The sequence below is a fragment of the Lutra lutra genome, chromosome 2 (genome assembly GCF_902655055.1).
Source record: "Lutra lutra chromosome 2, mLutLut1.2, whole genome shotgun sequence".
NCBI lineage: Eukaryota > Metazoa > Chordata > Mammalia > Carnivora > Mustelidae > Lutra > Lutra lutra.
The window spans coordinates 146,983,007-147,003,020 of record NC_062279.1 but is presented as its reverse complement, the minus strand read 5'-3'; the positions used below and the strand labels follow the sequence as shown (position 1 = coordinate 147,003,020).

At 46.1% G+C, this 20,014-nt stretch overlaps 2 protein-coding genes across 4 annotated transcripts in view; one reads left to right on the top strand and one right to left on the bottom strand.

The window, feature by feature from the left end:
• ZBTB49 (zinc finger and BTB domain containing 49) overlaps nucleotides 1–20,014 on the top strand; it is a 56,962-nt gene that overhangs the window by 9,884 nt on the left and 27,064 nt on the right. The window lies entirely within an intron of this gene.
• Nucleotides 1,542–20,003, bottom strand: LYAR (Ly1 antibody reactive). 2 transcript variants are annotated; one of them, XM_047718871.1, is made up of 9 exons: nucleotides 19,848–20,003; nucleotides 14,080–14,254; nucleotides 12,522–12,636; nucleotides 9,024–9,131; nucleotides 8,808–8,891; nucleotides 5,306–5,732; nucleotides 4,795–4,992; nucleotides 2,343–2,428; nucleotides 1,542–1,855 (listed from the first exon to the last, which is right to left on the bottom strand). In XM_047718871.1, the coding sequence occupies exons 2-9, from the start codon at nucleotides 14,199–14,201 to the stop codon at nucleotides 1,721–1,723; spliced, it is 1,275 nt and encodes a 424-aa protein (XP_047574827.1). In that variant the 5' UTR covers nucleotides 14,202–14,254; nucleotides 19,848–20,003; the 3' UTR covers nucleotides 1,542–1,720. The 2 variants fall into 2 exon arrangements, with proteins under 2 accessions (XP_047574827.1, XP_047574828.1); XM_047718872.1 differs by having other exon boundaries at nucleotides 4,906–4,992.

The following is a 20,014-nucleotide window of genomic DNA, read 5'->3' as shown; positions in this document are numbered from 1 at the left end:
CTGACTATCAGAACCCGCAGAGCTGGCCTTGCTTCTTCATCCTCATGGGGCTCAAGGGAACAGGGAGGCCGCTGCCTCCAGCCCCAGCGCCCAGGCACTACGCTAGCGTTACCAAGCAGCTGTCGGCCCCATGGTTGCTGGGTGTTGCCAGCAAGTTCTAACTCAAGAACCTTGGGTTAACAGACAGGATGACAGAACTGAGGACTCTGCCAGGGTCTAAGTCTAGGTTGTACTTAATTCTGCCCCATTTGCCCAACTCTGCCTTAAATGCATCCTAGTAAAGGGGTACCGGGGTGGCTCAGTCAGTTGAGCATCCAACTCTTGGTTTTCGCTCAGGTCATGATCTCACGGTTGTGAGATGGAGCCTGGCATCTCAGACTCTGCTTAGCGGGGAGTCTGCTGGAAATTCTCTCCCTATTCTCCTCTGCCCCTCCCACCACTCTACCCCCACCCCACACTCGCACTCTAAAGAATAAATTTCTAAAAAATGCATCCTGGTAAAACTGACAAAAAATAAAAACCAGAATAGATCTTGAAATGCTGTGGAGCTTCTCTTGAACGTGAAAATGGGGGGGTGGCAAGTAGGTTCTCAGCTCCCACTGTGCACAGGGAGGACGGGAGCAGGAAGGCTTCCTGGACTGCACTCAGGAGTCATAGCTGGGCTCTGCTCGGTCCCTAAAGTATGTGGTCTGGGTCAAGCCTCACTTTCCCCTTTGCTTTCCAGAATGTCTGAGCCTTCTCGTGGCTGGAAACTCGATACTGAGAATACTAACAGCAGTGGGTGAGCATCTGCCAGGCTTCAGGCACGGTGCTGTTTGCTTCACATGCGAGTCCATTCACTCATAGCTCAAGAGGAGCCTTCGGCATCCCCACTGTTTAGATGGGAGAAGGGAGGTTCACAGAGGTTAACTATTAAAGGACTAAGCCAGGACCAGACTGTGGGCCCGATTCCAAAGCCTTCATCCCAACACAGTGCCCCTGAATCCCATCATCACAGTGGCATGTCCCCAGATTGGAATGGGACACATTGCTGCTGAATTCGGGAGCGAGTAAGGGACCCGTGGGCAGAGCCTACTCCAATCTCAGCAAGTGGCCAGACACAGCTCTCCTCTGGTACCACACACCAGGACTCAGAATACCTCGTCTGAGAGCATTTCTATCCACTCAGAACCCTGGGACATCAACACAGCTAAGTGATGGGCTCTGCTTCAGGCAAGCGATTTCCCCTAGGTGGTCACAGTCTGTCTCAGGCCAAAGCAGGACAGGGCCACAGTGCAGACGGGCCAGACTGTTACAAACAAACCTCATCTGAAGAGGGGGCCTTCCGGAGAGTCACAGACTGAGGACTCTCGTGACCATTTCACATGTTCTGACAACACAACAAACCCACCAAAACCTCTAATTAAAACTGTATAGAAGTGATGCAGTTAAAACACTTTTTTTGTCTGCTCCAAAGGAGGAATTTTTTTTTTACTTGTAAAATTTTAAAAGTTTTTCACCATAAAAGTATTCCGTCAAATACAACAATTTTCACCACCAGATTTAGAATCTTGGGTAAGAATATATTTTCTCATAAAAGTTCTACCAAAAATAGACTTTATCCTTAACTTAAAAATACAGCTTTGAAAGCAAAATTAGGAGTTGTTATAATTCATTACGTTTTATAAACAGCAGTGAAAGACATCAACAGAACAGATTCCATTTTTAAATATAAAAATGTTCATTTCAAAAGCTTGACTTTGTCCTTTAGTAACTTAAAGGTAGGGTTCTTGCTGATTTTCTTGTTAAAGATGGTCAGGAGCTCCTCTTCAGACTTGTGATGCTCATTCGTCACTGCGTAATACTGAGCTAAAACCTTCACAAGGAAAAACAATCATCAAATTGGTGATCTTTTTCCTGAAAATTTGCCTGGAATGTTGTTTCTTTAACCCAGAATTAGGACAACAGTAAAAAACAAAAGGAACAGGCATTGGTAACACAGGTGTGTTCTGTGGAAATTCAGACACCTGTACACATAGGAGCACTCTGCTGGATGGGTATCACACAGAAATGCAGAATTAGATGCAAGAACAGAAGAAACGACTGCTCTGGAATAAGCAGAAGAGAGCAAAACACCAAAAACTGTCATTTTCAAGTTAATGTGGGCACTGTTCTGGCTAACAAAGTACGATGGGTTTTGGCCCAATTCCCTCCCATCAGCCCTGAGGAACTAGTAAGCAGATTGAAAATCACCAAGATACAAACAAATGTGTAGTATTTTAGATGGGGGAAAAAACACAAAACCTGTACAGCTTTAAGAAGGGGCTCTCCCCAGCTTGTATACCTGGGTTCAGGAGCCATACCTTTTTCCTTAGCTTTTTGATGGCTACTTCATTGTCTGGGGCCTGTTTCAGAACTGCTTTAATGGTTCCCTTCCAGTTGAATTTACCTACAATATAAAGAATAATACATAAAACATTTTGTTTTGGTGTACTACCAGAGGGATAAAGAAACTATCTGTGTGACATCTGTTTGCCACCCAGGAAACTAACGCACCTGACAGTACCAAGTAGCAGGTGTGCCTGACCTGTCCGAGCACAGGGGCCAACAAGCCCGACTCGCCTCCCGGCATACACTCACAGAGTGAGTGAACTGCATGTCATGCGGGCACCCTGAGTGCCATCGCCACTGTAAGGATGAAGCAGGATAAGTGGTCCCCGGTTTTGAGACCTCTGATACACTTATAGGGACCAAGACTGTGTGGTATTTGGAGAGGGCACACACACATCAATGAAACAGAATTAAGAACCAGAGAGAACTACACAAAGACGCCAAACTGACTTTTGAGAAGGTACAAAAGCAATTCAGTGAGGTAACCGCCTTCTTAACAAATCGCTGGAGCGATTACACAGGGACCCGCAAAAAAAATGAACCTTGCACTCAGTCTCTTCTTTTACTTGAAAATCAACTCCAGCTGGATCACGGGCTGAAGAATAAAATATAAAACTATAACATTTAGGAAAACGTGGGAAGAAACCTTTGGGATCCCAGGTTAATAAGCAAAGAGTTCTCAGACATGGGACCAAAACATGACCTGTAAAGGGGAAATGACAAATTAGGCTTCATCAAAACTAAAAAGTTTGCTCTATAAAAGATTGTTAATAGGGCGCTTGGGTGGCTCCGTCAGTTGAATGTCTGACTTGATTTTGGCTCCAGGTTGTGAGATCAAACCTACTGCTGGGCTCTGCATGGACTGTGGAGCCTGCTTGGGATTTTCTCTCTTCCTTGCCCTTTGCCCCTCCCCCTCTGCCACTTGTGTTCTTGCTCCTTCTCTCTTTTTAAAAAAAAAAAAAAAAAAAAGGAAAAAAAATTTAGAAAAGATTCTCTTAAGAAAATAAAGATAAACCATAAGCCGAAGGAAAAAAATAACCCTTACAAACCACAGAGCCAACAAGAATTAGTATTTGGGGCTGAATATGTAAAGAACTCTCAACTCTTAATAGTAAGAAAGAAAACCAACTTCACAAGGGGCAGAAGACAGAAACAGATGTTATAATGAAGAGATAACAGATGGCAAACAAGTACACAAAAAGACGTTCAACATCATGAGGGATGAACAAGTTGAAATCAGCCCGAGCTATTACTGCACACTAATCAGAATGGAAAAAGAACTAGTATCACCATCAAACTCTGGCTGGGACCTGGGAGACCCGGGAGAGTCTCACATTGCTGGGTGATACAGAGCAGTGCGGCCACCCTAAAAATGCAGGCAGTTTCTTTAAAAAACAATACGCAGGCCCCACACCACACAGCAACTGCACTCCTGGACATTTCTTCCGGAAAAAGTGATGTGTGCTCCATACAAACCAGTGCATAAATGCTGACACAGCTTTGTTCACCTCTGAGAAGTCACTCAGAGCAACCAAAGCCTGGAAACAACCCACGTGTCCTTCAGGAGATGACAGTCAAGCAAACTCGTCCACCCATGCCATGGACTGGGACTTAATCAAAGGACAGGATTACCAATTCGTGCAACCTGGATGTATTTCCAGATAATAAGGCCGAGCGAAAAGAGTTAATATCAAAAATTGACATACTAAATGATGTCATTTGGGTAATGTTCTGAAAGTATGAAATTACAAAAACAGTGAACAGATTGGTGATTGCTGGGGGCAAGTGGGGCAGGGGAGAAACAGACATGTGACACGGGCCCACATTGGGGCTCCCTGGGGCGCTGGAAACCTTCCTCTCTTGACTGTACTGATGTCAGCATCGATGGAGACACTCAGTTGTGCAGGGTGTGACCCTTGGAGGAAACTGGGAAAAGGATACCTAGGTCTCTTTTACTTCTTACAACTGCATGTGAATCTACTATTGTCTTAAAACAAAAAAGGAATTTAAAAAAGCCTTACACATTCCAAGTCAGGTGCAGGTGGGTTCCAAACTAAGAGGTCTAACCCAGCTTAGGCAGTTACTGAACCTCCACTAATAAAGCCTTGGATCTCACTGGAGGAGGCAGCGTTTTAGAGCAATAGTGAAGGCCAGGGACTGGGTTCTGACAAGTATACATTCTGGCTGAGGGAGTTCCAAGCAAGGAGATGTGGGGAGCAGCCAGAGATGGGAGGCTGCTGGGCACTTCCAGGAGAGTAAGAGGGGCAGGGTCAAGGGAAGCAGGAAGAAGGGAAAGGAAACACCACCTCAGAAGGCCATGCTGGCTTTTTCAGTTCCAAAGATCATGTATTTCAAGTCCAGACAGTTTTACCCTTAAAACTAGAAAGACACTGGACAGTAACCCACAGAGCTCTCACACCCTACCTGAATCTGCTTTCAGTCTTCCATGTGCCTCTGGAGGGGATGACCTGCCTGAAGGTCCCAGGTCCTTCCCCACCCTGGAAGGCAGACCTCTCCAAATGATGGCAGTCATACCTTTTGTAGGAGCCTCATGGTTTTCTGGTTCTCCGCCCTCAGGAGGTCCTGAGAACTTTCTCTTTTTCTTCTTATAATCTGTGTCATCTAAGTAGCAGGATTGAAAAAAAAAAAAAAGGTTTGCATTTATAATAGCTGCTACCATTTAACAAAAGGCCAGGCTGCTTATATCCGTCATCTTGCCCACTGCCCAAGCAACCCAGCACCTGTGGGCTTCTCCTTCTCCACATGATAGGAGCACATGGCAAATTGAGAGGTGCTCACTTGCCTGGCCAGAGCCCAAAGCTTAAGCCCTTGGCCTTACCTGGTTCAAATGTGAGGTCTAACAGAGTTGACCCAGCCCCAATTCACTGCTTTACAATCTGCTTCACAAAGCCCAGAGCGTACACTTGCCACACACCTTCCAAGTGCTTCTGCTTTCTCTTCCCAGGCCGAGCTTTTGTGGGCTCCTCCTCGGCGTCTCCTGCACAGGCCCCAGCTCCATCCTCTGCCCTGTCAGCAGCCCCCTCCGCCTCGTCCGCCTTTCTCTGGCTTTTCTTCCCTGCAGACCTCAGGGCTTCCCCTCCAGCCGCCTGGGCTGTTTTGTGCTTCTTAGGCTTTTGATTCTTCGAGTTCTCTTGGTGGTTTTCTAATTTTAGTTCTTTCTTCTCTTTTTTCCTATTCTTCTGCCTTTCTTCCTTCCTTTCTCTTTTATTCTTCTTCACCTCTGCTTGCTTTTCGGTGCGGTCATTTGTTTCAGAGGCTGGTACCTTAGCAGAGAGCTCTGCTCGGGGTGGGCTGACCGCCTGGGTGAGGGGCTGCCGGTCTTGACCCTTACCGACTGCTTCCTTATTACGAGGCAAAACCAAGAGACGCATAAATACTCATCCCAGACCGTTCACGTCACTGCACATGGCTACTAAGCAAACTGTTCCAAGAAAAATGTCTACTACTTACCATTTTATAACTCTGACGCCCTCCAACCAAGAGCTAAAATGTAGCAGTAAATATTATCCAATGGGGGGGAAAAAAAAACTTCCCCCAGCCCACACTCCACCCTGAATTTAACAAACATTTTCATTCCACTGGAAAACTGATGAATCCTTATGTCACATAAGCTAGACCTTTAATTTTAGTGCACTCTTCACCTTTCTTTCTGATAGAAGGTGAGCACTTCGGTACAGCAGAAACCACGGGATTTACGCATCTGCAGACCTGGATTCAAGCACCAGCTCAGTTAATTACTAGCCGGGTGACTCAGGGCAAGTTATTTATCTGCTCCAAACCGATTTCCTCACTGACAGAATGAAAGGGTGTAAGATGTACCTTGTACAGCTGATGTACGAATAAAATGGGAAGTGATGTCCTGGGCTTACAGCTCATGGCACTCAGTAAGGAGGAGCAGACTGAGGATGCTCAAAGGAGCCACTGAGCGTACAGGACAGGCTCTGTGAGCTCTGCAGTACTACACAGGTCTCATGTACTTGTTATTCAGATTGGAGGATGGGCCTCCGGGACACGTGGCTGGAGGGTGAAGCCCGGGGAGCAGGGAAGCAGAGGAAGCAAAAGAGCTACATGCCCTGGAGGAAGATAAACGTCCGGCTGCTGCACTGCCTCATTCAAGCCAGCACGCAGATCCGACTGAGAACAGACTCCAGCAGAATGGGTCCCACTGTCCGCTGCCCCACCCCTGAACATCTGCTGGTCTCCACGATAGCCCCTTCACAGGAGATGGCCCCAGAAATGTCCTGAACTGCTCTGGGAACCCTGGACTCCTCACCCAACAGGGGTGCCGTCTTCATTAGGTACCAGCCAGGTGACAGGCCAAGTCACCTCCAGTCTTCCTCCTTTGGGAGCCTGGGTCTCAAGGAGGGAGCTGAGAAAAGGACTGGCTTTGCCTCACGCCTCATTCAGTGCTCAGCCCTGGCTGAGAGCACAGACCTTGGGAGAGGAATGGTAAACTGACCAGCTGCCATTTCCCCAGCAGCTCAGGGAAATCAGCCAGACGGGCAGGAAATGATCTCAGAAGCAGACTCAGGAGGAAGAAGGGACAAAGTCGCTTCACTCCTGACCTACAGTTTCATTTTCTTAGTCAGGCACTGTATGACCACTGAAAGCCACAAACCTGAGCCTGTCTTCTACCCAGTGCAGACCATGTCTCCAGCTGCTGCCTCCCCTCTGCACCCAGAGGGGGAGACAGTCACCCCATCTTGCAGCCACTTGGTAATGAGTGAACAAAGTCATTCCCCATCTTCTTTCTACTTCATTCCAGACTCTCTCTAAATGTGGTCTCTTCAGTGACACCTTCGTTGACCCTTTTTCCAAACAGAGCCCCTCCCACTCTGCACCCCTCCTCCTGCCTTCCATTTCTTCCTTGTACCTCCCACGCCCTGTCGTGGTGTTCTGGCCTAGACCCCCCGTACATAGTTATCTGTCCCACACTGGAACACAGCTCTCTAAGGGCAGGACATTGTCCTGATTACAGCTGCCTGCATGGGGACCAGGCCAGCTCTGCTGGGGCAGAGGAAGCATCCCAGCAGATGAGGACATAGGGCCTCTGGCTGGCTGGATCAACACCAGAGGCAAAGCAGCAACAAGCCATGTCTTACAGAGCTCAAGTTTCCATGAGCTGCATACTGATTATTCATTTACTTCTTAATATGTTCAGTTTCAAAAGGGCAATCAGAAAAGACATTTTTCCTAAACTCTGCAGCGACCTAAGTGATTCCAAATCTTTGATTCTTACTTAAAAATCATGGAAATAACCTTTACAAAGACGGTGCCTCAGAAATGCTAATTAAATGACTGGTGACAGCGCCCACTTCGGCAGCACACGTACCACAACTGGGATAATGCAGAGACTAGCACCGCCCCGTGCAGGATGGCACACGTGTGACTGGTTCTAAGACTCCAAAGGCCCAATTTGTATGTTCTGAAAGAGTCAAATGCCAGGACAGTTTCATCGTTGTCCCGAGGTCCTGCCCAAACTACTCTACATAAGTCCGTCTACTCCTGGCAACGTGAACAGAATAAAACACGGTCAGAAAAGCTCACTGCTGTTTTTCAAACTACTAATGATGTAAGTCTCCAAATGGGATATAAGCTCCAAGTCGGAACAAAGTGCAGGTGAATTAATGGGGAAAAATTTTTAAATGAACAATGTCACCAGTAAGATGGCCACAGGATATCAAACCAAGACTCTCTGCACAGAGTCCACATCTAGGGGGGGTCTCAGATCGAACCTGCTAGGAGGCTGAGTTACTGCAGGCAGGTGCCCACTCTGCAGGGGAAGGAGACAGAAGCTCAGCAGATGCCCACACCACACCAGCACCTGCAAAAAGGGGTGCTTCCATAGCCTCAGCTGCTTTAATCCATGTACGGGGCCTTCTGGGAACCCCTCCCCTACAAGAACCCCTGGTCACGCCCATGTCCTCACTGTTTATTCTCTTCGTGGCACTGTCGCCACCTGACATATTACACATTTTTGTTCAGGGCCTGCCACAGATTAGGCTCTCACCAAGTACTGAATAAAGACATGAACAAGACTATCCACTTTTAAGACAAGGAAACTGAGGCTCAGAGAGGTTAAATAAAGTGCCCCAAATCAAACAATAGCACGGCAGGGATTCAAACCAGGTCTGTCAGACACCCAAAGCTCCTGCTCTTCCCAGTGCATCCCACTGCCTGATTTCTAAGGAAATGTTAGCTGCTACCATTATCAAACATCGAGATTAAATACCTTTCTCTGCACAATAAGGAAATCTTCTTTGCAGTGCATTCAGTTTATTCTTTCCCATAAATGAAGGCACAAAGAGGCTCTCTGAAAAAGAAGGCTGTCTTGACCTCCAAAAATAAGACATTCCCATTTCATTATTACTAATCACTTTTGCCACACTGGAAATCTAAAATTAGATCTGACTTACATTGCTGGAAGCTTCAGAAAAGATATTCCACACCTGTTCCAGAATAGATTCATTATGAACTTTTAAACTGTTCTTCATCCAATTCTATAAGGAACAAAAAGAAGAAGAAAAAAAAAAAAAAAAAACCACTTGCTCCATTTTGACAGGTACATGCATGCTCAGTTACCAGTGGGCCACACATCCCCTCCACTCAGGGAAGACGCAGCAAATCCATACCTGAAATTTTGCCTTTTTCCTGGGAACGTTGTCAAAACCACTAATTTGCTCTAAAAGTTCTCTCACTTTGGGGCTGACATTGGGTCTTTTTATTAATTCATTAATTTTCTACAAAAAAGGAAGATAAAGCAAAAGTAATAAACAACTGGCACAGGAGTTTCATGAAAGCCAAATTAAGTATCCTTTCCCATGGCTACAGGTTTCTCATCCCAAGGCCAGATTTTATTTTCATGTCTATGCTTATAAATTCACCACAGTACTAAAAGTCATAACTGGAGCAATTAGGCAAGAAAAAGAAATAAAAGCATCCAAATTAGAAAGAAGTAAAATCAATTCTTCATAAATGATTTGTCTTACGTGCAGAATGCCCTAAAGATTCTATATAAAAAAAAAAAATCCCATTAGAACCAATAAATTCAGCAGTCACAGGATGCAAAATCCACACTTGAAAATTAAGTTCTAGATTTCTAGATACTAACAGACACTCTGAGAATGAAATCAAGAAATTAAGTCCATTTACAACAGCAACAAAAAGAATGAAATAAACTTAATCATTAAGGAGGGGAAAGACTTATATGCTGAAAACTATGAACATCATTGAAAGACACAAACAGGGGTTCCTGGCTGGCTCAGTAGGAGGAGCATGTTACTCTTGATCTCAGGGTTGTGAGTTCAAGCCCCATGCTGGATGTACAGATTTCTTAAAAAATAAAACTTAAAAAAATGATTTAAAAAAGAAAAAGAAAAAAGTCACAAATAAATGGAAAGACATTGTGTTGCGGGTTGAAAGACTTAATATTAAGATGGCATTACCAACCAAAGTGAGGTATAGGTTCAGATGCAAGCCTATGAAAATCCAATTGACATTTGTGGGGTGTTTTTTTTTTTTGCGGAAATAGAAAACTCCCCCCTAAAATGCACATGGAATCTGAAGGGACACCAAATAGCTACAATAGTCTTGAAAAAGAAAAAGCTGGAGGTCTCATGCTTTCTGATTTCCAAGCCCATCATAAAGCTAGAGTAATCACAAATGCATGGCACTGGCATAAGGATGGCCACGTCAAGAGCCAAAGGGCAAATAGTGTACGAAGTCCCTAGAGTAGTCAGATTCAGAGAGAGAGAAAGCAGAATGGTACGTGTCAGGGGCTGGGGGAGGAGGGGACATGAAGAGTTAGTGTTTGACAGGACCAGAGTTTCAGTTTGGGAAGATGAAAACATTCTAGAGATGGACGGTGGTGCTGGTTGCACAGCAGTGTGAAATGTACTTAATTGTGTACTTAAAAATGGTTAAAGTGGTCAATGCTAGGTCTTATGTAACTTATTTTCTAAAGAAACTTGGGGGAAAAAAAAGCCAAAAGTGATCCAAAGACTGAGACAAAAATGGCTATTACAGACTAGGAAATTACCTGAGGACCGAGAAAACAAGCGATTGTCTAGATCTAATAAATCTGAAATGGCAAGAAAAGAACAGGGATGAAAATTAAATGAGTGACCTAGGAAAATGCTTATGGCAATCTGAGTGAAGGCAGAGGAAAAAGATAGCTATTCAAATGAGAGCAATGATAGCACACAAGAAAGATGGTCACTCATATGAGCCAACAGGACAAATCAACATAGCATAATGCAGGATAATGTCCTTGCATTAGGAAAGAAAGCTACATATAAACACACCAGAAAAAATGGGTACAGGAGACTCAGAGGAGGCTGAGACAAAGATTTTCTAGGCCCTCAGGCAGAAAAACCAATCAAGACAATGACACAAGGTGGAATAGGAAGAAGTCAAGCTGGCTGGGCACTGGCCACGTAGTGTCACAAGAGAACAGGCCACTGGGGACAAAGCTCGGAGGAAAACACTGTGACCCCAGCAAGCAGGCGCTCTCTCCCTGAGCCATCTATCCACTCTGTGTGTGAGCACAGAGAACTCTAGAAGGATGCTCCAAGAACGTTAATACTGACAGGATTCCAAAATTCTGTCTTTAAAACTGAAGGGGTTTAAGGATTTTTTAAAAAGTACAACCCCCCACCCTGCCCTGAGTCCAGCTGTCAGAGAGGTCACACCCAGCTCATTCATTCTCCCAGTACACGCATCCATCTGTTCACAGAGCCACCTAGGGGCCCAGGGAGGAATCCGATGACTGGTGGGCAGGTGGACCAGGACGGAAGCTGGCGGACAGCTCTTGATATAGAATCCAGTGACAGTGCTACTGAAGTCTGACAGTTTACAGCAGGCCCAGCAAACCTTTTCTGTGAAGGGCCAGGTAGTCAAGATTTTAGGCTTTGAGGACCACCTGGTTTCTGTCCCAACTACTCAGCGCTGCCCTGGTAGCTCTAGGTAACAACAGACAACATGTAAACCAGCGGGCTGCAGGCTGCAAACCCTGCCTTCAGAAGATTTCCTTCAAAACACAAAGGAACTCCTCCACCCAGGTACCGCAAGCTCGGGGCCTAGAATGTCTTTTTTGTTTCTTTTCTTTCTTTTTTTTTTTTTTTAAAGATTTTATTTATTTATTTGACAGACAGAGATCACAAGTAGACAGAGAGGCAGGCAGAGAGAGAGAGGAAGGGAAGCAGGCTTCCTGCTGAGCAGAGAGCCCGATGTGGGACTCGATCCCAGGATCCTGAGATCATGACCTGAGCCGAAGGCAGCGGCTTAACACACTGAGCCACCCAGGCGCCCTCTTTTTTGTTTCTTGAGGGGGAATCAAGATTCAGTATGAGCCCAAAAGTGAGCCTGATGGTCTCCAGCCTAAATATCTTTGTTAAAAAAAGGAGTTTCACTGGCTTCTTAGTCTGCACTGGGCACCGAGTTACTCCTTTGTGAATGGAGGATTTTCCCTCCCAGAAGTCTGAAAACTCACATTTAAACTCTAACACCAAAGGGAATTAACTATTATTTGTTTGGTTTCTAGGAGAATAGAGAATTTCCATAAAGACGGCATTTATCTTTTCTCTCTCCTACCTTCTATTCTGAATCCTTCCTGCTATCCATTCTGTAAACGGGGGTACCATTCTGGAAGCTGTACCTCTCAGTGAATTAGGGACTTTGCTGCATTTGCCATTTTTACTGTGCATGTTTCCATCTTATTTAAATGGAAAATTCCTTGTGTTTATGAAAATATCTTTATTTGGCTCGATTCTGGTGACTGATAGATATGGCAGATTACAACATGGTTTGAGTGATAAGAGCTGAATTATCACCAGAAGCAGATAAAGATTAGAAAGCATCCATTCAGTCTCATAGCTGAGGGAAAAATAGTGAGAATTCTAAAACCCTTTTTTGCAAGAAGTCTGCAAAACATAGGATTAAAGACAAATTACACTGCAACTGTATTAACAGAGAAATAAGAACTCCTTGTCATGATTTAGTTGTTCAACCTCAACCAGTCCCAAGACAATGTTTCTGCGTCTTGCCTGCATATATGATGCACTTGTTCTTAGACTTCCAGAGAAAACAGAAGATGTCAGAAGAAGCTACCTGATGAATTAGAAAGACCTTACCTGAATCCATGCCTGCTGTTTAATATCGCCTTTGTGGGTTTTACCTTCATAACCTTTGCCACCATACTTCTGTTCTTCACTGATGCACTTCACATGGTTTTTGTAGTCATCGCCCCTTCAAAGTGATAGAAAGTTCTGCCTTCAGATGGATTCTCCAACTGGAGGCTCTATCTGATGCTCGTAGCTGCTCAGACCTCCGGTACTCCATAGTTCTCCTATGCTTATCACCTCCTTCCTCTAGATTGTTCAGTATAAAGCCCACCCCCAAACTTCCTACCCATTTTTATACAGATGACTCCCACTGACAGGGAGTATTTTTTTTTTTTTTTGGTCATAGTATGTATATAGTAGGTCAGCACTAATTCATTATACAGTAAGTTAAAAGTTGGAGTAAAATAGTGGAATCTTATCACTAAAAGGTTCTAGATCTGCAAGTCTTGGCAAACAAGGAGACTTGATTCTGTCTCCTACAATCATTTTGAAGCTCTGCAGGATCCTTGGGGAAATGCCTGGGACCAGGTTGGGGGCAAGGTCCCCCCAATGAGAAACAACCCAATTTTCTTTTTTTTCTTTTTTTTTTTTAAAGATTTTATTTATTTATTTGACAGAGATCACAAGAAGGCAGAGAGGCAGGCAGAGAGGGAGAGGAAGGGAAGCAGGCTCCCTGCTGAGCAGAGAGCCCGATGCGGGGCTCGATCCCAGGACCCTGGGATCATGACCTGAGCTGAAGGCAGCGGCTTTAACCCACTGAGCCACCCAGGCGCCCCAACAACCCAATTTTCACCTGCTTTATAGATCAGGCTTCCTCCCAGCAATAGTTATGAACAAAGTCTTTAGCAGTTTCCAAAAATGACTTTTTAAAAAATCACTGCTCTAAAATGAAAGTAAAATGGATTTTTAGCAGATGGCTTCCAAACGCTGCAGAGGACACTGAGGCCGATGCACCAAAAGCCGCCTTTGCACTTAAACTCTGTGAAGCTCAGGGGGACTCAGCAGAAGACTGAGGTGAGCCATCTGCAAATAATGACCCACCTCAGGAAAGAGTAGGTAAGCAAGTCAGAGATCTGTCCTGTGCCCACCCCCCGTCCTCACATTTCCCAAGACCCCTCACAGTGGAAGTACCTGACACACTAGGGGGCCAGGAGCTCACCTCTACCATCACCCATGAACTTCTGGGGGAGCCCAGTCTTCCCCCGGCCCCCACTGTGAATGAGTCAACTCTTTTTCTGGTTTATAAGTCCCACTCCTCAGTGTGACCAGCGCACTGTGCTCCTGAAGCCTTACTTTTCACCTCTCAGGGTCTCCTAACGGTGGCAAGGAGGTGTCACTGAGTGCCACCGATGGACCAAATGCTTCAAACATCCTCATCTTCCCCCCGCCCCCTTGTCTTCTCTTTGGATTGTCCTTAGAAAAAAGCCATAAAGCACTTTTTTCCCCTTAATTTCTTTCCTCAAACTTACCTCTATTTTTTTTTTTTTTCTTAAGGCTTCATGGGGCCAGGGCTTCTAAAACTGGTCTGGACCTTTAATATGATCTTCAAGAATTGTGTAGAACTTACCAGAAATCTTTACCGCAGTCAATGCAAGACAGGCATTCACAGTTTCTGCAAATAGCCACATGCTTTTCTACTTGTACTTTCTTCACTGATTCACCACATGCATTGCACGTAAAAAATACCATTTTTAGCTAAATGGTTATGTATTCTCTATACAAGCTAGGTTTGAAGTCTAGTCCTAAAAGAAAATTAAAAGAAAGGAAAAAATAATTATCACTATAATCTGAAACTTCTGTTCCCAATAAAGAATCATACAGCTCACTTTTCAACCATAATTTCACATGAAAATAGCTACAAAGAACAGAATCGAAGTTGATTAGTGAACTACATAAAACTCTACCAGCATGTAAGTAAAGTTATAACTAACAGTAAGGGTGGCTGACATTTGTTAAGCATGCTCACCATGTGAGGGCCTGTTCTAAGAGTTTTATACATATTAACCTATTTAATCCTCACAGCAACCTTGGAGGGAAGGACTGTTACTGTGTACAATTTACATGGCGAATGGAAACAGAGAGATTAAGTTACTTCTCCAAGGTCACAAAGTAGCAGACCCAGTATTTAATTTTGGTAGGCTGGCTCCAGGGAAGAAGTTTTAGGGACATTAAGCAAAATGTCTTACATTTTCTAATGGAAAGCTTGCTTGCGCCCCCCCCCCCCATGCCTTTAGATGTGAATTGCCAAATTATTTCAGAACATAGTGAGGGGGGAATTCAGGAGGGATCAGAAAATGAAGAGGTGTAAACATTTCTTAAAACACAGAAAACATTCATATAGATGTGACTACATCCCCACAGGTGTTAGCTCTGAGGATGTACCCTCAGTTGTAGTGCACAGGGAGTAGGTGAGGGAGGGGCCTCCTTCATGTGTCTTCTTTTTTTTTTTTTTTTTAAAGATTTTATTTATTTATTTGACAGACAGAGATCACAAGTAGGCAGAGAGGCAGGCAGAGAGAGAGAGGAAGGGAAGCAGGCTCCCTGCTGAGCAGAGAGCCCGATGCGGGACTCGATCCCAGGACCCTGAGATCATGACCTGAGCCGAAGGCAGCGGCTTAACCCACTGAGCCACCCAGGCGCCCCTTCATGTGTCTTCTTATTGGATCAATAAAGAAGTGGAGCCATGTATCAAGGTGTCCCAGCTGCTGGGCACTGAATTACTGGAGGGCATTCACAGACCCAGGGGTCCCAAGCACTGCCCCAAGATTTAGTATGTCTGTTGCAAATACATAACTACCATTTACAGATTTCACGCAGACACTACCGTGCTCAACAAAACAAATTCATCCAAAAGTGTTACAGGAGTCACAGTAACTTTCCATGGCTACATAGTTTTTTAATCACTACATCCTCCAAGAATATTGTTATTTTGCATTATAAATTTCACAGCAAAAATACTGACAACTGTTTGACCCAGCATATTCTTCCTCTTTATAAAGGCAAGGGTAAGGGTCAAGTAAACTAGTGCACTCTGATTCACACAGAAATCCTTCACAGATGAGCAACGGGGTTCACAAGAGAATTTCCATGCATGAAATCACCCTCTCTTCCACTCCCATGTTCTCGGTCACTGTCAGGTCACATATAAGGAAGTTTCAGAGCTGTTCCCTTCTATTCAGCCTTGAATGGAAATGTACATCCTGGCTGCAACCCCAGGGTTTACGAAGGCCCAGCCGATGCCCGTGGAAGCCTCTTGCCCATCGGACATCAGCTTGCCTAATACACTACACGCAAAGGAAGGTCCCCGGCTCTGGATTCCCCTGCGCAGCTTGCCATCAGTGTGGCCTGGCAAGGGAGGGACTGTGGTCAGCCACAGCCTCGCACCCAATCCAGACGGAAGCAAACCCGATTGTTCTTGGATGTGAGGCAACCATGACCATCTTCTCATCTGGTTATCGTAAAGACGTGCCAACCAGTCACAAGTCCTAGGGAGCTGCCATCAAGTGGACTGGGACCCTGCTCCCCCCGACCCTGGCATTCTGTAGATAGCAGATGGATGCTCAATGGCAGGCAATGAGATCATTGGCCGCTTGGCCTCACAAGGGGAAAACAAAGGCCAGAACAAGAACCAACACGTTATTCAATAGTCCATGGAGGCACTTTTGTGTAAGGACCAGTGCAAATCGTTAGTCACCAAGAAATGGATGGCCTTTGTGACCACACGGTACAAGCAGCTGCATCCAGCCAAATTATCTGCTGAAAATTTTAAAAATACTTTCATTATGAAATCCAACAATGAAAAATACCCCCTCAAACTTAAGCTATGGCCTAGAGCTTTCTGACTTTCACTGCAGAGGTCCATTCTGTTGCTCAATCGAGGGGATGAGGGGAGGGGAAAAGCTTTGAGATCCAACTGAAAGACTCAGCCTGTCACTGAAGGTCAGGAATTAAAGGCCCAGGGAGATTAGCTGGAAACAAAATGTATAAACTGAAAGAAGCCAGTGATGTTGACAAAAAAGATGCTCGGAATATCTGTGCAAAACACGTTATCTCTCTAGGGATTAGCCACACACCAAGTAAACATCAGTTCAGAAGAGGATTAGAATTTGGTCATGTGTCCCATTGCAAAACTACCCCTTCCACCCTTTTCATTTGGTCTTTTGTGGCAAATGTTCACATCTAGAAATTTGGGGGGGGGGGCAGCTGCCAAGCAGAATGGGTAGCTTGCAGGGAAAGTCACAGCTCAGTCTCTCAGTGCCTCAAATCTCCAGAGCCACCCGTGCATTTTTACACTTGCTCTCAAACGGGGACGGTGTGGCCACCCACTTGTTAATGAGATAAGGTTTGTAAGGAGCTTACCCCTCCCTTTTAGAGCTCTGAGGACACCTCAGCACTAGCCGAGAGTCACCTTGATCAAGCCTCAGATCTGAACACCTTTCCTGTATGCAGCAAACACCTGTGCGCGGGGCGGGGGGGGGCACCACGCAGTGGGCCGAGTGGCCCAAGTCTTAGAGCAGGCTTAACAAAGGCAGAAGCATAAATGCTACACGCTTACAAAAAGGCGCCTTCTGAAAAGTCAGTCCCTCTCTCTAATGGAAGGTAGCAAGCACTGCCTAGAACAAAAAAAGAAGCTTACTCAGATTTCACAAAAGTAAGTAAACGTGAAAGAACTTCTAATAAACTTTCAAATGGATATTTTTGGTAAATTTGTGACATTTACACTTCAGACATTTGGAAAGCTGGAAACAAGCTGCATTAAGACTTCTAGGATACTCTCTCCACAGGGCTTAGATATTATGTATTTCAACCTGTATTCCCAAGTGTAAAGACACAATGGCATTTTTTATGGGGTTGAGCCTAAATAAGGATCCCCATTTTCGTTCCCTGGCTCCCCAACTCTCTGTGCACAAGGCCAGGTCCCAATACAGCCACAGAGATTCTGTGTGCTCTTCCTTCTAGAGATATGGACACATGAAAAGAGAAAGCAAGTGTTTGTGGACCGGTCAAGAGCATACTCGGGTTCTCACCCCCCGTAAGTCACTGTAATTCATTTTGGCAGACCTTTGGTCAATGCCCAGGGTACACTGGGATCCAGATACACCTGGGAGCCTTCCCCGAAGGAGACCAGTCACACTGTGTGAGCTTCCGGGTCTCTAGTCATCTGTTTGGTCAACTTACTGAGCTCTCAGCAGAGGCCATAACCCAAGAAAAAGATGAATTACAGAATACAATCATCAGCTCTCCATAAAGCCATTTCACACTAACAATCACAACTGCACCCAACACCTCCAGAACAGGTGTGAACATGCCACCACCCCGGCATCTGTAAGAGAAAACGGAGGCTCAGAGAGGTTAAGTCATTAGGCTTGGAGACACAGGGAATGGCACAGTTGGCCTGTGACAAGCCCAAGCTTCTGCCCTGCCTTGTCATCTTGACTTGTCATGTTTGTGGTCATTTGCTTGGCCATTATTCAGCATGTGGGACCCTGAGATCCTCATCCCAAAAGAAAAACAAGAATAAGAACAACAACAACAAGGCTCTACAGTGACCTTCCATTTTACACTGTAAGGATTCTGAAGGTCCCTACACACTGAGCAAGGATACCACCCATGTCACAGCTGAAGATATCAGGTGATGGAAAATTAGGCTGAGTTGAGGGGAACAGATGGCAACAACAGGGGCTGGGAACTTGTGAGGGACGTGGGGCACCTCAGACTCCTCTTATCAGGGTGGTGGCCCAGTTCTGTTGAATGTTCTGGTGACTTAGGGCCAGAGATCTGAGAGGGAGCCTGCATCTGCCAATGGAAAATGACCTCAAGCTACCTTAACTTTCCAGATTCTGTTCACCTATAAAATGGGTCTAATATCTATCTTAGAGCACTGTGTAGAAAATAAGAGATCGGAAAGATTCATCCTTACCCAATGGTAGCATTTCTTATGACCTATTAATTTCCCTATCAATGCTATTGCATCTGATTCCCTGCTAAACCCATGTCTCTTTAAACATGACTAGCTTCATAAAATCACTCATCTCCTCTGGGTCCCTGTCCCATGGGGACCTACTCTGCCACCCTGTTCCCCGATACAAAAACTTCATGCTTAGTTCTAGAATTGGGATTTCAAGTTCTCTTTAAACCTTCCTGCCTCTACATTTTTATATTGTTTATTTTTACAAAAAACTACAGTTACTACTCTTAAAACATTCTCTCACAGACATATATGCACAGACCCAGACCCCATGACCACTGCCAAAACAGCCCACCTCGGAGGCCAGGCTGGCAATGTCAGCACAATCCCCAGTGAGCCCTGTGACCTCCAACAAGCCACTGTCCCCTCTGAAATTCTCCCATCTGTGAAACAAGGGGTCAGGAGTCCCTTCCAGGGGTAGAATTCCAAGAAACCAAGAGTATGGGACAAGGGAAGGACAGAAGAGTACACACTGTCCACCATCTTGCCCAATCCCCTGTGGGGGGTGAGGATGTTCTCCATGTGTGCTCACCCTGTGAGGCTGGCACCTCTAACTCCACTTAACACATAAGCACAGGGAGGCGGGCCAAAGTTGAGCCTTGTCTCTCCACCTCCCCATAGCACTGCATCACCAGCATTCCTTCGCGGGTGTTAGCAGCTGTGGAGTCTGCCACGTGTCAGACACTATGCTGGGCACTGAGGGCCTGGGGGTTGCTGTGTGGGTCCCAAGCGAGCTCTCTGCAGGGAAGTCAGCCTTGCAAGTACACCCCGCCTGTCTCCCCAGAGGCAGGTGCTGCACAAAATCCAGACCTTCACTGGTCCAGGTGCCAAGCCCCGTCCTAGGTGATTAATAAATTTCTGCTCATGTACTCCTTGCAGCACTACTCTGAGTTAGGTTCTATAGGATTTCCTTTTGAGAGACCAAGGCACAGAGGCACAAAAACGAGTAAGTAACTTGCAGAAAGTCACACAGCCAGTCAGTGGCAAACCTGGACTTCCAGGCAGTTATATACAGCGGCCCTAAGTCGGTGGTCTCCAGCACTGAGCCCTAAAGCCTCCTCCTTAGGGACAGAGCTCCCCAGGCCTCAGGGAAGACGAGAGCCTTGCCCCCGACCCCCGATCACCCTGGACAGAAGGGGTTCCCGACACGAGGGCCTTTCCGCCTGAAAACCCGGACGAATGGGTCATCCTAAATCCAGGGGTCCCTCCACTGCCCCGGAGCACGAGCGGGATCTGAATGCGCTGCCTCCTCCTTCAATGGGGAAGTCCGAGGAGGGGCTCTAATGGGGGAAACACAGGCAGCCGCCACACCGCCCGCCCCGGAGCCCCAGCGTCCCGGGTCAGACCTCTGGGCCGCCGCCCCTCACCTCTCAGCCAGCGCCCGCCAACGGTTTCAACCGGCCGTAAAGAGCACGTGGAAACGCCGCCGCCCGTGCAGCGCCGCAGCCACCTCCCTCCAGAAAGCCCGGACGCAGAACCTGCTTCGGGGCCGCCCCCCGCGCCTGCGCGCCGCGGCCACCTCCCGGCGGAAGTG

Coding starts and splice junctions, on each gene's coding strand:
- LYAR (XM_047718871.1), bottom strand. CDS start 14,201: ATGGTATTTTTTACGTGCAATGCATGTGGTGAATCAGTGAAGAAAGTA. Junction 12,637..14,079: donor GACTGCGGTAAAGATTTCTG/GTAAGTTCTACA, acceptor ATCACTTTGAAG/GGGCGATGACTACAAAAACC. Junction 4,993..5,305: donor AAAGCAGAAGCACTTGGAAG/GTGTGTGGCAAG, acceptor CCTGCTACTTAG/ATGACACAGATTATAAGAAG.